Source organism: Corythoichthys intestinalis, chromosome 10, assembly GCF_030265065.1.
Source record: "Corythoichthys intestinalis isolate RoL2023-P3 chromosome 10, ASM3026506v1, whole genome shotgun sequence".
NCBI lineage: Eukaryota > Metazoa > Chordata > Actinopteri > Syngnathiformes > Syngnathidae > Corythoichthys > Corythoichthys intestinalis.
This window is the reverse complement of record NC_080404.1, coordinates 9,496,256-9,514,027: the sequence shown is the minus strand read 5'-3', so window position 1 is coordinate 9,514,027 and position 17,772 is coordinate 9,496,256. Positions and strand designations below refer to the sequence as shown.

General features: G+C 38.5%; 1 protein-coding gene across 2 annotated transcripts in view; it reads right to left on the bottom strand.

Annotated features, from left to right (window-relative positions):
* Nucleotides 1–17,772, bottom strand: part of fam83b (family with sequence similarity 83 member B) — a 32,915-nt gene that overhangs the window by 9,759 nt on the left and 5,384 nt on the right. Inside the window, exons 2-4 of one of the 2 annotated variants that reach the window (XM_057848975.1) lie at nt 16,611–17,084; nt 10,896–11,060; nt 1,057–1,181 (exon numbers count right to left, since the gene is read on the bottom strand). In XM_057848975.1, the coding sequence (XP_057704958.1) occupies nt 1,057–1,181; nt 10,896–11,060; nt 16,611–17,084 (764 nt within the window). The remainder of the gene's footprint in view (nt 1–1,056; nt 1,182–10,895; nt 11,061–16,610; nt 17,085–17,772) is intronic. The other variant, XM_057848976.1, reaches the window with a different exon arrangement.

Sequence of the window (17,772 nt, the reverse complement as noted above, 5' to 3'; positions counted from 1 at the left end):
TCTTTGAGAAATGGCTTTCTTCTTGCCATTCTTCTATAAAGGCCAGATTTGTGCAGTGTACGACTGATTGTTGTCCTATGGACAGACTCTCCCACCTCAGCTGTAGATCTCTGAAGTTCATCCAGAGTGATCATGGGCCTCTTGGCTGCATCTCTGATCAGTTTTCTCCTTGTTTGAGAAGAAAGTTTGGAAGGACGGCAGGGTCTTGGTAGATTTGCAGTGGTCTGATGCTCCTTCCATTTCAATTTGATGGCTTGCACAGTGCTCCTTGAGATGTTTAAAGCTTGGGAAATCTTTTTGTATCCAAATCCGGCTTTAAACTTCTCCACAACAGTATCTCGGACCTGCCTGATGTGTTCCTTGGTTTTCATAATGCTCTCTGCTCTTTAAACAGAACCCTGAGACTATCACAGAGCAGGTGCATTTATACGGAGACTTGATTACACACAGGTGGATTCTATTTATCATCATCAGTCATTTAGGACAACATTGGATCATTCAGAGATCCTCACTGAACTTCTGGAGTGAGTTTGCTGCACTGAAAGTAAAGGGGCCGAATAATATTGCACGCCCCACTTTTCAGTTTTTTATTTGTTAAAAAAGTTTAAATTATCCAATAAATGTTGTTCCACTTCACGATTGTGTCCCACTTGTTGTTGATTCTTGACAAAAAAATTAAATTTCATATCTTTAAGTTTGAAGCCTGAAATGTGGCGAAAGGTTGCAAGATTCAAGGGGGCCGAATACTTTTGCAAGGCACTGTATTTTAGAGATGGTTTTGATTTGCGATTAATTAAGCTGTGATTAACTCGATTAAAAAGTTTAATCGTTTGACAGCCCTACTTGTTACATTTGCCCGGAAAAAGCAAAGGAGATCGCATCAGACGGACTTGGACTGGAGATGGATGAATTCTTTGAAAACAACATACAACAGAATTTATTATTATGATTATTGTCTCATGTTAAAGTAGAACTACTTTGCTAGTTGTTGTACCTTAGTGATGTATTTTAGGGCTGCATTGTCTGATTTGTGTCACAAGCAACCATTGTATTCACCTGTAGGAGCCATAAATCACTGTGTGGCAGTCGACCAAGATAAATTTCTGCTCCATTGCTCCATGAAATTTAGTCCCAGAACGACACAGATAATCTTCACCTTTCACAGTGCGAACCCTCATGTTCTGGGGGGAAAGAAATGAAAACAATGAGTCAACTTGCCATCACAATAGACATCATCACTCACACTTAAATCCCTGGCTACGCACCTGTAGGTGGTGTGACAATATTGTTTGAGTTTCGAGTGTTTAATAACCACGTGGGGGAAATGTTTACGATAAAGGCTATTTCTTTTGTTATTATTTTCATCATTATTATCAGTTTTATAATTATTATGATAAATATTCATTTAAATACTACTACTAGTTATACTTTAGGTCTAACAAAACAATAACAATAAGTATACATTAAAAAGGCAGCAGGAAGCTGCTAGGCAATTTAAGCACAAATGCAGACCTTGAAGGAGAAAATAAAGAGACAAGGATAATTTGTACTTTTCAATTCAGCACCGGCATTAATCATAAAGGCATTGAAATCAATAAAACATGGCTCTATAAGAAAGTGATTCATACTAAAATGTGCAGAGCCTGACAAGTGATGCCCACAATACCTGACAGATTTGGCTGTGTATGTATACAGTATATAGTGTATATTCATACCTGTCAACCCGAGGCCGTTGGCAATCTTACAACTAGTGACGTATGTCCTTACAAATTGGTGACTAATCTTACAATGTTGTATATAGTGTGTAATATGAAACAAAAATAAAACTAAATTTTTAAAATAATATGAATTTATTGGTAATATTGTAACAAATAACCTGGTGCAATCAAAGAACAATCAATGTCTTCAGCTACATCATGATTACTAAAATTTAACAGTGACTTTTGTTATAATTGTATGTAGCACTTTTGGCAATTTCGATCATGTCTTGATGGCTGCACTTCAACTCGCAATTCAATTTGACTTGAAGGTAGTTCGATAGTGTGACCAATTATAAATTTAAAAAGTCAATTAATAGAATTAACTTACCGATGCAATATTTGAGTCAGGGAACATTTCTTTGGCTAATTCTGAGAAGTGATCAGCAATATTTGCGGGCAAATTGTGTTCGGCAACAAATTGGCAGAGCAGAATCTCAGCTTCTGTCACTTTTCATTCTGCACACTTCACCACCAACACACCAGTGTTGTTAATCTTACTTTTAAAAAGTAAACAGTTACAGTTACAAATTACTTCTTCCAAAAAGTAATTGAGTAACTCAGTTACCTGAATGTAAGAGTAATTAGTCACTTGGCAAAGTAACTGGTGTTACCTTTCATCTTTGTTTTTTGTTGTTGTTTGTTTTTCAAAAAAAAAATAAATAAATAAAAAACATTGTAACCTTAGCTATGTTTGGAAGTCATTTAATAACACTAGAAGTACCCGGGGTTTTGGTGCTCCCTAATCTTACCGAGGGTTTTTGGGACACCCTGGGATCACCCCCAAGCCTAGCCTAGCCTTTGTTTTGTAAATGGGGCCATTACTGATGCACCGCCGGCCGCATCGCATTTATATTTTTCTCCCCCTACCCCTTGGCCCTTCAAACGGAGCAATAAGGGGTAGGGCTTGAAACGTCAGCCCTACGAATTGGGACACCCCGTCACACTCACGTGCGTCATAAGTCCGTTTGGCCAGTTGTTACGTAACCAAAAGCGACGATAAAAAGTGCACTAAGTGCACTTCTGCGTTTAGCAAAACTGAAAAACAAAACAAACATTACACATGAAGAAACACAATGAACAAATAACTAACATTACAATTAGTGGTGTCCTTTTTTAAAATTTATTACACCCCTAATTAGTGCACTTTTTATCGTGATTAATTTTTTTTTAACTCTTACTTTTCTGACTGAAGAAAACACATTGAGAGTAGATAATACTGGTCATCAGCTGTTAGAATATTATTTGGATGTATCAAGCTTGTTTCATTTAATGTAATTTAGGCAAACAAACAAACACTTGTAACTAACGGAAGAGTCCACAACACATGCTCATAGATGTGGAGCACTAGTTCAGTTTGATTTAATTTGGTTTCAAATTAAATGTAATATTTACACCATTGTATAAATTCTGAATGATAGTTTGTTTCTGAACCAAGAGTGGTATTTACTAATCTTGCATATTTTTTTCCAGCAATTTCATGTGAGGTTCTTTTCTTTTTACCACTGTTGCTTGGTGTGCGTTGTCTCGTTGCCGAAACGGTGACAAAGTCCGAACGGAGAAAAAAAAACATAATGCACGAAAAACATACAGATTTTGAACGTAGGACGTACACATTTAAAAATCAGTGCTCATTTGTACAAATTACGCTGAAACCGTACAACTTGACAGGTATGTATATTTTAAAAATTGCCATTTTCCGCAGGGTTATAATGTTAGTAAGGTATATTTAGTTAGTTAGTTAGTTAGTTAGTTAGTTGTAGTCCACTAGCTCAGGGGTGTGAAACTCATTTTGGTTAGTTGGCCACATGCATGCCAATTATCTCATGTGGGCAGGACCAGTTTAGCGTTCACCGCCAGTCCTCCCAATTCAAGTCAACTGGACGTCTATTGTTGTCAGTGGAGCCAGAGTTCATTTTGGGTCACTTTCTTGTAATTTTAGGGTACTTACAGATCATTTCCTGTACATATTGAGTTTCCTCAATATCACTTGCTTTACATTTTGGATCATTTCCTGTTTATTTTAAGGCTTTTTTGGGCCACTTCCTGTTCATTGGTCACTTCCTGTATATTTGGTGACATTCATAGGTGACTTTCTATTGAGTTTTTGGGTTACTTCTTTGTTAATTCATTGTCTGCCATTGACAGTGCGAGACATCAATTTCAAGTGCAGTAATGCACACACACATCCAATGTTAAAATAAAAGAATGTGATTCTGTATGGACAGTATGACTGAGCTGCAACATGCCTGAGGCAGAACAACCCCACAGGCCGGATTTGACCCCCTGGTGGCCCATTTCTGACCCCCAGGTCGCGCGTTTGACGCCTCTGGACCAGCTAATACAGCACACAGTACAGTAGATTCAATGTATTTCCTTTTTTTTTTTTTTTTTTTTTTTTTAAAAACCTGTCCTGTTCAGCTGTTTGACACAGAGAATGGAAGTCTAATGTATTTCCAATGGCATACCCTTATAGAAAGAAAGTACATGGAGTGGTAACAAGGATGTGTTATCAATGAAGGTTTTGTTTACGTCTATGTTTACATGCAGAGAGTCATCCTTTCTCTCTGCAGGATAACAATAGTAGTGTTATCTGCAGTGGCGAAGCACATTATGTCGAGTAGTGGTGCAGTATCAACAGTCTCAGTTTGAGATTTGATATGACAGATTGTGATTCAAGCAATATGCTTGGGAGGGGTCCATCCTTTGATCAGTGGAACGCTTATTTACAGTGCCTGTAGACTAAAAAGGATATGTATTGGGTAAGAATTCTTTCATCTGCTATATATATTTGCAGTTCTATACTTGGATTTTCAAATTATATTACAAACTTCTACATATTTTATGTCTTTTCCTTTTCCACTTGAAGCACATTTTCATTATTTTTGTTTAAGGTTTTGTAGATGGCAAGGACTGTTGAGATGTTTGCGGCTTCATCTAAGCAACAAAACAGTCTTATGCAGAATTTTTTTTTTTTTTTTATCGCAAAAAGCTTGTTTTCACCATATATTGGTTTCACTCAAATTACCTTTTTTCCCTTTTTTCTTCTTAATAGTAATGAGGTACAATCATGATTTTTTTTTTTTTTTCTGAGAGCATCCAGTTTTATGATTGTTAGCCTCTGTGTTAAACATACAACTACAACAACACATGATATTCTGTGGGCCTAGAAAGATGAGTAAAAATGCAAGAAGCACTCCAGGGTTTATCTTTTTGGAAATAGCTGAACAATTAAACTGTCAAACCGTCCTATCTAACAAAACCATTTTAAATATTTTTTCTCAAGAAAAACAAACTGACATTCATTTGTATTTATGATAATCCCATAGTGGTGCGAATACACCAATTGCTTGTTTAAAGCCCCTTTCAAATTGCCAAAATTGCAAATCCGGGGAACAAGGAAGGAGGCAAAGTTCACAAATACCAAAAATTCAAGAGCATTAATTGAGTAGTTTCCAAAAAATTCAATTACCGTAATTTTCGCACTATAAGGCGCACCTGACGATACGCCGCCACCCACCAAATGTGACACGAAAACGGAATTTGTTCATAGATAAGCCGCACTGGACTATAAGCCACAGCTGTCTTCACTGTATTATGGAATATTTCCACCAAAAACGCTTTATTTGACAGTGGGATCATACGAGTGCCAGAAAACCAAATGAACCACCATGAAGCTTTGATCATTTGGCTGCAAAGCTTTATTGCTTCACGAAGCTTCATTTGGCCATCACTGCTCCCTTGGGGGAGACAGTCAACCTCTTCTGCCACTGCTGTCAACACGGTTGTTGTCCAACATGCCTCTAGCATGCATTGCAGCACTACAGATGTAAATAACAATCAAAATGCATGCTTTGTTCAGTTACTGTTCAAGTTGTTTCATTAATCGCTAGTTATGGTATTTGGTAGTGGCGCCATAAGACTGTCATTAGACAATCATAACTATGACATTACACTGTCATGAGCATTATAACAGATGTCATTTAGTGCTATTCGGCAAATGTTCTCACTTTTGAGTGAATGTAAAAGATTCGAACTGGACATAATTGGAGTTTGTAACATAATTTGCTGGATGACACTTAATGACATCGGTCATAAGCATTCAGTTATGCCCATGATGGTGTCATGTCATATATATGACCCTCTTATGACATGTTATGATGCCACTGTCAATTAAAGTGTTACCAAATGCCATAACAAGCAATTAATGAAAAACTGGAACAGAAACTGAATAAATAATTACCTCAGAACATGAATTTTGATTGTTATTTACATCTGTGGTGCTGTAATGCATCCTAGGAGGCATGTGTAGCCTATTAACCCAAATAAATCAACAAATAAGCCACACTGTACTATAAGCCGCAGGTTTCAAAAAAGTAGTGGCTTATAGTCCGAAAATTATGGTAATTAATATTGCATTTAAAATAAAAAAAGATAACGTCTACAGTTGAAAAATATTTTGTAATTGGTGAATGTGTTATGAGTTAGCGACTTCTACTGCTGACACTGTCGGAATATATGTGTACGCGAGCTGAAAGGGGGAAATCCAAAATCAGCGAATATATACTGATAAAACAAGCTAAAATCAATAATAAGTCTTGTTTGGGGGGGGTGGAGCCTTTTTGTCTACAGAAACTTTAAAGTCCATCACTATAAAATACGATACGTGCAAGGGCGTAGGTTTGCATAGAGACGGAAGGGACATAACACTACAAAGTTTTCAGGATTCTCAAATTGTCCCCATCAAATGTTAAGAAATCTTATTTGCATTACATAATGGGTTCAGTTATATTGGTAATTTAGATTGCCTTCCCATATGTTGTAAGGATAGAATACACCCTACCATTATTAAGTAAATTATTTTCATTATGTTCAGACTTACATTTATCCCTTTTCCTTGCTGTATGTTCCGGTCCATTTTTCCCCCCCCTCAAATTCAAGTTTGATTGGCTGATGATGACTTGGACCCGCCGCCACACAGACACACGCACACTCACGCAGCACTCATATTTATGTCGACAACATGCCGCCTCCTCTGCCCCCTTTGAAGAGGAGGGCTATTAGAAGTTTTTTTCGGCTAATAGTAGCCACTGTAAGTAATGTAAAAAGACGTTAATGTTATGCAGGTGTGGGAAAAAAACACTAACTTTTCTACTGAAAGACCAAGCTGCATAAGCGTTGGCATAACGATAAACTGTGTGAACCTGCAAAGCTACTGCCATCAGGCCAGCATCCAGAAGGAACAACGAAGTAAAGCTAAACGTCCCTCATTTAGATCATTGTTTGCATTATTTGCATTACAGTAATGCAACACGGTGGCTTCACAGTCTAGTATACCTCAGATGTAGATCGGTCCTTGGATATCTCTTTTTTTTTTCATTATTTTTTTTTTCCCAAATCACTTTTATATTACAATATTTCACTTTGAATCTAGGGGTGCTCCAGTGTTCCCCAGAAATGGACCCATTCTTGGATAGCGCTCCGTTTTTTTAATACAGGAAATTGCACTTCAAAATGTTTCTTTAGTATTTTTTTAAAACAAAGGCTTGAATCAAATGTTGTATCAACTGAACCAAATACACGTGAAAGTAGGGTAAGACGTATTCTTCATTTATCATTTAGCCTAGGGCGACCATATTTTCATTTCCAAAAAAGAGGACACTCGGCCTAGCCTCGAGATACTTGAATTTTACTCGAAGACTACTCAAAGATGCGTAATCACCCACTTTTTTTTTTTTTACTCAACTGGTTACTCAACAGGCGTTATTCTTCCTAAAACAAAAAAATCAAACAATAAGAAAAATTAAAAAATTAAAAAATAATGAATAAAACAATAATATAATGCAGAAATGTAGTCCAGTCATTACACACCCCCACACCCCCCCACACACACACACAGTAGGCTATGTGCCAACTCAACATTTTTTTTAATTACTATCACGACAATTGTCGTTGACAAATTGTTATTCCCACTCAATTTTTATTCTCATTCAATGTTGTAGACTGTACTCAAACAATAACCGAAATAAACTGACAAGCTATTCAACCAGCACGTTTCCAAACGCACGCAGCAGTTCAAAGCTACATTGCCCATAATACCTAGCGCTGCTGACCTGACTGATTGTTACCCTATTAGCGAGTACGGGACCGAGGCAAAATCAGACTTTGTTATAAAAGTTTACAATCATCTGCAGTGCAAAGATGCGGGATTTTACAGATTACACCAGTACAAATCTCCGACAGAAAACAACAGTTGCCATTATGTACGTATTTATCGTTAAAAAAAAAAAAAATCATTAGGAACACAGCTATTTAGAATCTAACTAGCATTCAACCAAATAAAATAACGCTGAATAATTACAAGACTCATACAATATACTGCATTTCTGTATACACATATAACCCTATATACAACAGAAGACACGTGATCGACATTAACAGGAGATAAATTTACAGAAAGGTGTATGTAGCCAAGTCTTTTAGAACTCCTTATTGAACTCCTTACTGTAGTCTGATCTCTTGCCAAACCGTCAGTAGATGGTGGTAATTCCTAGTATTGTATCGGTCATGAACGATTCGTTCTTATTGAACGAAGTGTTTGGGTGAACGAGACCGAACCAATCACCTTCTGCACTGATTCATTCTATGAAGTTGGTGCTTGTTAGTTGTGTGCATGGGAGGGCGTTAAGCGGCAGCGTCTTCTGACATCGCACACGACCAATCAGACGCCAGCCTCATCGCGGGCAGGGGAGGGAACGGAAACAGAATCAGGGCGTCTGTCTCACTTCCACGTGTGGCCAATAAGCAGCCAGCGTGCACGCAGGGGGCAATACTGAGTTATGTTACTTCCCGTTCACTTACTCGGTCCTCCGACTCCTGACCGAGCTTGTTGCCAACTAGACTTGCCAGTCACGCAGTGAACGAGTCAAAACATGAAAGGAAATGACTTTGTCACATTTTTGTTAATGTGGAGCCAATCATATGTTGCCCAAACAGACAAAAACACCACGCAAACCTAGCGAGCATGGTTTAGTGTACTACTTTTTTCGACAGACTCGGGACTACATATGACGACATACTATCAAATTTACAGTAGTATAAAACTCTTTCGCTAGTCGCAGGCAAGCAAAAGCTGAGCAGCGGACACGTCACAGCAGCGCATGGGGGAGAGAACTGTCAATCTATGGAGGCTTCATGGCAGCGATATTTACCTTATCTGTGCACAGGAAAATGAATATTTAGTATGATCACCATAACACTGATTTGCAATTAAACAGTATACGCATGTCTTTTTTTTCCGAGTGTTTTTTTTTTTTTTCGTGTCAGAGCATCGCGGGTGTTGGTTGGTTTGACAAATTATGTCCATCCGTCCATCATGTGCTACTCAAGCACCCAAAAACAACGCACGCGGGCACGGGAGATCTCGCAATATGTCGACATTTTTCTTAACAGACTAATGAGAGTAGAAAGACGAATTTGTAAAGCGCAAACAATTACTTCTCGTCAGCATTTGACGATTTGAGATGAGCGGACGACAGGGGAGCTGACCGGATTATTTTATTTATTAATACCAGTGCAAAAATTCAATACGATCATCTTTATACTGATTTGCAATGAAACTGTCTAATATCAAAATGTAGTATTGTTTTCATTTCACAGCAACACATTTGACAACTAGCTATTTACACTTTAGCTTTAACAATATTTACCAAAAATAATAATGATGAGCATAAAAACAAAAATACGACAGCGCGTGAGGTAAACATGATGTATTGGTCGTTCCATATTTAGAAATTAAACTTAAAAATAAAACTCGATTTATTTTTATTTTCGTGGCAGCAAGCAAGTTGGCTGGTACTAGCAGCATTGTATATATGATCAAGATCATGCTAAAGAAAGTCCGTGCGCCCCCGACCCCAAACCCCCACTCCCACCACAAAAGGAAAATGTTTAACCGTGTCCTAAATTGAAATGCAAGCACGAGCCATGACTTTGATCCCATAGAAATACGACAGACGACGCGGAAGTTCTCCCTCGCTTTTACAGCAGCGTGAGGGAGACGAGGCTCGGAAAGCAGAATGATATCGTCTGTCACTCATTTCTGAAACAACGACGAGCGGTCAATGAGGAGCCTGTGTGCAAGAGAGGGAGGGACCAAGTCATGTCACTTCCTATTCAGTTATACTGCGAAGCGGGCTTTGGTGATTCGTTCGGCAACGTCACTTCCCGTTCACTAACCGAACGATTCATTTGGGCGGGGAAGGGGATGAGGAGGGTGAACGATTCGTTGAACGATTTGTTTGAACGAGTCTTTCTACTGAACGAACTGGAATGGATTCGTTTCCCCAAGTGAACGACAGATCCCATCACTAGTAATTCCCCATGAAACAAAGGGTAAACTGCCAACAAAAAAGAAAAAGAAGACCTACTCATTCTCCCACCCCTACTAGTAGAAGCCACGTTAATGCAGGCAGGCCCTGCCCCCTTGCAGCTGGAGGGATTCTCTTCAAATTGGTCCCGTGAAAAATCATAAAAACCATACATTTTCATGAATTTATGAAACCCGGCCGGACACTCCGGAGGGCACGTAATAAGAGGACTTGTCCGGGCAAAAGAGGACGTTTGGTCACCCTAATTTAGCCTATCAATGAATTAGGTTCATATTCGTGAGAAATGTAGCCCTGACCCCTGTTCAATAATCTTTTTGGTCTTATTAATGTCCCGTCCCCAGCAAAAAGTACATGCAGGTAATGTTGTTATATCGTCCCTACCGATGTTGAGACCAAACCTAGGTCCTTGTACGCAAGCATGCGCGCTAGCATGCACGCCCTTGGGTACGTGTCAATGTTTGCTGCATTATAGAGACCCTTTAACAGGCATTTTTAAACAGCACAAAAAGAAAGCCTGTGTAGGTGCCTTAGTATGCTATATTGCTACACCCTTTAGAGTACTTGAGGATAATGACAAGGCCAGAACATGGGCAGAACAAATGACAAGGTCACACATAAAAAGCTCTGACAAAGACTCAACAAAAACAAGGAAGGAAAAAATGTCAGAGCTACTTAGAAAAAAAGTCAGAAGAAGGTAAGAAAATAAACTGTATATATGTTGCTAATCTGTTGTTTTGGAATCACTTACACGGAGTTGCTGTAGATTTACATCTTGATTCATAGCTGCTGTGAGAAAATCTTTCAAGTGGTAATCATCCAAAAGTACATATACAGGAACTCCGCGAATGGAAGCGTCAGCAGTTTCTTTCAATATATCGACATCTGTGAACATATCCATCACTATGGCAATGACCTGTAAAGATAAAGTGAATAAATAATATTAGCACGTGTTACTTGTCAGAAGTGTGGTCCTTACAGAGTTCAGGTAGTCCGCGTGCAGCTGACCTCGTTAGATGAATAAATACTACTGTCTGTGTATAGTGACAACAGATGTTGGAAATCAATGTCTACATGAACCTGCCTTGATTTGTCTTGGGAATAGCCACCTGTCAATTGCAAAGTTCAAGTACACAAAACAAGCGTACAGATTCACAAACACACCTGTAGGCAAGTTAAGCCTGTTTCAGACATTTGCTGAACTCTGTTTAAATCCCAGAATTTAAACGGGTAGGCAAGGCAAATTTATTTATATAGCACAATTCAACACAAGGCAATTCAAAGTGCTTTACATCACATGAAGATCATAAAAATCACATTTAAATCAATACAACGTAAAAACCGAGACAATCAAAATCGGAAATAAAATTAGACATAAAAATCGCATGTAATCACAAATAGAATAAAAATAAATAACTAAAAATAAAACAAAAACTATTACTAATAATAATAATTGAAATCAGCAATGGAGATAAGCACAAGAGGAATAGAAAGCAAGTAGATTGAAATATATAGACAGTTATGGATATGCAGTACTAAACAAAAGCGTTTTTAGCCCTGATTTAAAAGAGCTATCAGTTTGAGCATACTCCAGACGTTCAGGTAACTTGTTCCAGAGGTGAGGAGCATAGTAACTAAATGCTGCCTCACCCTGCTTGGTTCTTGTTCTTGGAACATGCAGGAGACCAGTTCCAGACGACCTTACGGGTCTATTTGTCTTATAGTAATCTAACAAATCAAGCATGTATTTTGGTCCAAGGCCATTAAGTTTTTTGTAGACGAGCAGTAGTATTTTATAGTCTATCCTTTGACTCACTGGAAGACAGTGTAGCGATTTCAAAACCGGTGTAATGTGGTTCAGCTTCCTTGTATTTGTGAGGACTCTGGCTGCAGCATTCTGTACTAGCTGCAGCTTCCTGACTGATTTTTTATCAAGACCCATAAATATACCGTTGCAATAGTCCAATCTGCGGAAAATGAATGCATGCATAAGTTTTTCCATGTCTTGTTGAGTCAGAAGCTCCTTAATTCTGGTTATATTTTTTAGGTGGTAATAAGCAGATTTAGTGACGGACTTTAGATGGCTATCAAAGTAGCCCTTATGTCTGAAAGCAGTTTCCCGGGTCGGCTGACACGGCGATGACACCGACATTAACAGGGTCGCGTCGTAGTATAGTGTCCGGGATTTACCCGGGTCGTGGCATGTGGGAAAGTAGCCATTTAATTCCAGAGTCACAGCGAGAAGGCTGATGACGTACTGTAAATATCATGGCGGGTTGATCGTCATTTCCTCATATACATCCACATAACGAAATTAAAGTGCTGCTGGATCTTTCAGCTGAGGAAAAAGGTCCATTGACCAAAGATAACAATGTCCGGGTTACAAAATCCAGCCCTCCGCTCCCCCCACCAGTGTTGGGCACGTTACTTTAAAAAAGTAATTATAGTTACTCACTACTTCTTCCAAAAAGTAACTGAGTTAATAACTGAATTACTCTATAGTAAAAGTAACTAATTACCAGGGAAATTAACTATTTCTGTTACTTTAAAAATAAGTTGTTGTATGTCAAAGAATTTGAAATTTTCGGAGCAGTTTTCGAGTCAGTTGAATAGAGAAGAACAGATAGGTAGTTGTGTTATAGAACCTTGTAATATTTATTGCACCTCACCAGCAACAGATTTATCTTACACTTGAAGTGCAACAAAAATAAAGAGATTTGAATCGCTTACCACAGATGTCGACAAAAGCTTTGCCCCGGGACACAAATTACACTTTACATGCACGTTCTTTTCTTTAATTTCAACTAACTTGAAATAGTGTTTATATCTCCCCCTCGTAAAGGACCAATTTTCCTCTGAATGCTCTGCCATCATATCCCTCTGCATCTGGTTTGCCGGTGTGTGTTTACCGCACGCGCTGTTCCGGTTTGTGTGTGAAAACACACGTCTGAAGTACGTGCGCTATTCACAGAATGGGGGATCACGTGACATTTGACAACAATGCAGCCATATTGGAAGCAGGTCTGGCTCGCGGGACATTAAACTTTAACTTGCCAGTTCGATAAAGAGACAAACTTGTTACTACGGCAAAGAACAGATATGTGATCAAACTTAAGGATGTGAACAATGTTGACCCTTACGAGCAAGCCGAAGACAACTGGAGTAAAGATGTTATTAATTTTATTTTTTTAATTAATTATTAGAAACATTAAATATAACACAATACACCAAAATATATCAGCATGCGTGTCCTTAAGTCTTTCTGATGGGTATTTTCTGGCCTTTTTACAGCAACAAAAAAATAAAAACCTGAAATTATGGCTTTTAGTTTTGTTGTGCCGTCCCAAGAGTTTAAGTGGCCCCATCTGGTCACCCCTATGAAAAATTTCTGGAGGTGCCACTAGGCAATTTACCTGGATATAGGTCTGAAATTGGGCTTTAGAATCTGCATTTAAAGTGCCTATGACAGCAAAGACCCTGAACGATAATGGAAAAAACTATTGTTGCAATTTTTTGGGTGTTTGCGATATATTGCGATTTTGTATTGCGATATTAAAACAAATATATATGTATATGTGTGTATGTATATATATATATATATATATATACATACAGTATATATATATAAATAAATATATATATGTATATATATATATATATATATATTTTTTTTTTTTTTTTAAATAAATTTTCACTTGATGAGTTGTATAGGTGTTTGGAAAAAATTTGGATGATTCACAGTGACCACAGTGTACAGTGTTCCCTTGTTTTTCGCGGTTAGTGGGGACCAGAACCCGCCGCGATAAGTGGAAAAACTGCAAAGTAGCGCGTCCCCCACAATTTTTTTTTTTTTTTTTTTTTTTGTGTGTGTTATCAACGTATTTATTAAGATTTAGCATTGGAAAGAGATTCACGTTTTTTGCCCAAAGTATGATTTGAAAAAAATGTATATATTATTATATATTTTAATAAATTGTTTTTAAGCACTTCAAATGTAATAATTATGATCGGTTTTAAACATTACTGTCCCACCGAATCATTTTTAAACAAGAATAAAGTACCGTAGTAGAAAAACGCTTGGCTTTATTGAATGGTTCTGTTTACCTACCTTGGCTGTGAATCCTGGAGTGACATGTAGAAATTACAAACTCCTCAAGATCACTTCGAGCGTTTATTGCCACGACACAACATGTCCGGCTGCCACGACCGTCTCGACACACACACATTCATTCCAGCGTGCGCTTCCTTGCGAACTAATTTACAAGTTAAATAATGATTGACGTATGTGGCGCATGTGAAGTCCGCTTCTCTGGCAAGATCAAAGACAACCATCTGTGAATATCGTTAACATTAATAAGCGAGTGCCACAGTGAGTAAGGAACAAAGAGCTGGGAGAGGGGAGGGAGGGAGGGAGGGAGGGAGGCTGTGTGAGCGCATGAAGTTTGTGGAATAAAAAAAAAAAAAAACAACTATCGCACATCCTTGCGATGGGACTATTGTGCATGCGCATGTCGCGATGGCGATGTTTAAGCAATATATTGTTCAGGGTTACTCCTGAATGAAATGGACCGCTTGGATGTGTGTGGAAGCGATCAATATATATATTCAATTTTCTGAATCCCGCGCCATGAAAATGAGTGACTTCCTGGATTGAGGAGGAATGCGAATGTGACGTTACCCGGGTCAGCGTCTAACAATAGAGCATTGCTCTATGGCATGCAGATGGACTGCGGGTTCAGCTGATTTTGCGGATTAATTCATTTATTTCTCACATCACGCCAGCCAAATGTGCTGCAGGGTTTTGTTGCTGCACCAGGGAGAGGCATGTGAGAGTTTTTGGGTTTCAGAAAGTTCCTGTTCACCGCAGAGATTGGCCAAAAGAAGTCCGACAACTGTGGGACTTATGAGGAACTGAGTAAAGTACGTGTTTTGTATTATGTTAAATACTGAAATCATGGCAGACATTTAAGGAGGTAACTTAGTTACTTTGATAACAAAGTAATCAGTAAAGTAATGAGATTACTTTTTTTTGAAGCGTAATCAGCAATTTAATTACTTTTTCAAGTAATCGGTGACAACACTGGTCTGAACATAATGAAAATAATTCATTTAATAATGGTAGGGTCAATTCTATCCTCACAACATATGGGAAGACAGTATCAATTACATATATAACTGAAAGCATTATATAATGCAAATATGTTTGCTTAAAAGTTGGTGAAGACAATTTGAGCATCCTGAAATGTTGGTAGTGGTATGTCCGTATCGTTTCCATGCAAACCTAAGCCCTTGGTTTATTAGCTCCTTCCTTACTGAAATGGGATATGCTTCACTGTCACTCATTTTCCTCTATTTGTTTGTCAAAACTCTAAACATGAAGTACAGACCTCATATTGATATTGACAGGTCAAATTCCACCTTCAGTGCACCACGCCTTCAAGTAGGGGGCCATCCCACAATCCACTTCAGTTATTCGCCGTTGGTTGCAGCGACACGTGCAGCGACCCAACGGCGGATTTAGGTTGAAAAAGTACAAAAGCTGTACTGCACAAAACAGGAAGGATTGTCTCAGGAGTGATTTGATCGAGGATTCAAGGTAATTATTACATTTTTCGTACCATGCATGCATTAAACGTGAAAAAAAAAATCAACGGGAGAAATTTGTCGCTACATCATTGGCATGACACTTCACAATATTTACTTAAAACAAATGCTACCTGCACGATGTTTTTTTTGCTTTTAACCAAGAATCGAGACTGTTTTACGTCCATATCTATAAAGAATTCAGGGATTTAAGCATTTATTCCCATGAATTTTCAACGGAAAATCTCTTTGTTTACATATCGGGGCCGCTAATTTCCTTACTGACTAGCCTCGTAGTTGGCAATATTTACATAAAATAAATGCTACCTGCACGTTTTTTTTTTTCTCTAAACCAAGAATCGAGACTGTTTTACTCCATATCTATAAAGAATTCAGGGATTTAAGCATTTATTCACAAGAATTTTCAACGAAAAAAGCTCTTTGTCTGTGAGTCCACTCAGTCAGCTTTGATGGCCACGCCAACAATGCAGGCCCCCTATTAATCGGCCCCGGGCCCCGTCAATATAATTATGAAGTATATGCATGAAGCAAGGCAGTCTAGCCGTTGTTTCTTTTTCAAGGTTTTGTGAGTCAAAAGTGGGTGCAGCTAGAACATGTCTATGCAAAATATTACAAACTGGTAACCATTTATGAGTCATCCTCATTATGTCAAGGAGTTAATCTAGTAGTCGTAGTAGCAGCACAGTGTTCCCACACTGCCTTGTTGACAGAAGTTGTCAAACTGGATCTGAGCCATGAAAATGTCAGCAGACACTCCCTGACACTGCAAACTGGAGGTCCGCAGAGCCTCAAGTCGAGCCTGGCACTCTTGAACAAAACCAGCTTGTCATGTCAAATACTTCCACAAATAGCATTGTTTTACCTGTCTCGCATCCCGGATGTGTTTCACAATCACGTCTTTAATGGTTGGGCTGTTTTGTCGTGGGGGATGATAGAGAAGATCTATATTGGTCTGGAGATGTTCATGCATGACTTCAGGCCATCCCAATTCCAAAGTGGGAGCGTCCAAATCTGAGAGGACAGGCCAATACGTCCCGGAGGATGATTGGCTGTCAGAAGGAGTATTGATTTCCTCTGCCTGGGTCTGGGGTGGTAACTCTTTTGCATTTGACGTGATGAAGAGAAGCTCCTCCTCGGACAGGAAACTTCCAATGTGTTCTTCTTTGATGAAATCTGCGTAACTGTCTCTGCCCCCGCTCAGCAGACAATCAATGGCTAGACGATACGCCTCCTTGTAGTGGGCATGAACAAAATCCCCTGATACATGTTCTCCCCTTAAAGATGACAGCGAAGAAAATTGGGACGAGTCTATTGTTTCAGTCATCCTCCCTTGGATCTGTTACATAAAATCAAGGAGGAAAAAAAAACAAGAATCAAGAAGAGTATAAATTGTGATTTATACTGTACAGTACAGTGGGTATTATAATGTGGTTTTTAATCCCTCAAGCAGCATGATTCATTCAGTGGCAAATGTAATCACAGTTTATATAGAACCAGCCTGTTTCCTTTACAAATGATAAAGTTCTTATTTGGTACATTTAGTATTCATGAGCACACAGCAGGAGTTTTTCTCTGCCGTTATTCTGTTCGTGATCCAAATGTAAATATGACGAGCCTCTAATTACGCTTTAATCACAGGTTTCAGAAAACAACTAAACAAGTTTGATGGTTTGAGAATTCCCAGGGAGCAGAACAGGAAATACATGTGGACGAGGGTTATCTACGTTCACAGACATCACAATCACTGCTGGTGTACTACGGTATTTGAACAAAACCCCACGTTTATTGATTATTGTTTTGATTAATAGATAAAAATGACCTACAGTACATTCAATGTGAATATGTCATTCAACTACTCCTTTGTGAGGAACATGGGCGTTGCCAGACATATTTCACTGGGGCACGTGCCGCGGTATAAAAGTAGTAATAATTAAAATAAAATACTTTGGAGTTTTCAGTCTACATAGTATAATCTACAGAATGCACCTATTTAATACTGTCATATTACTCTATTGAGGCCATAT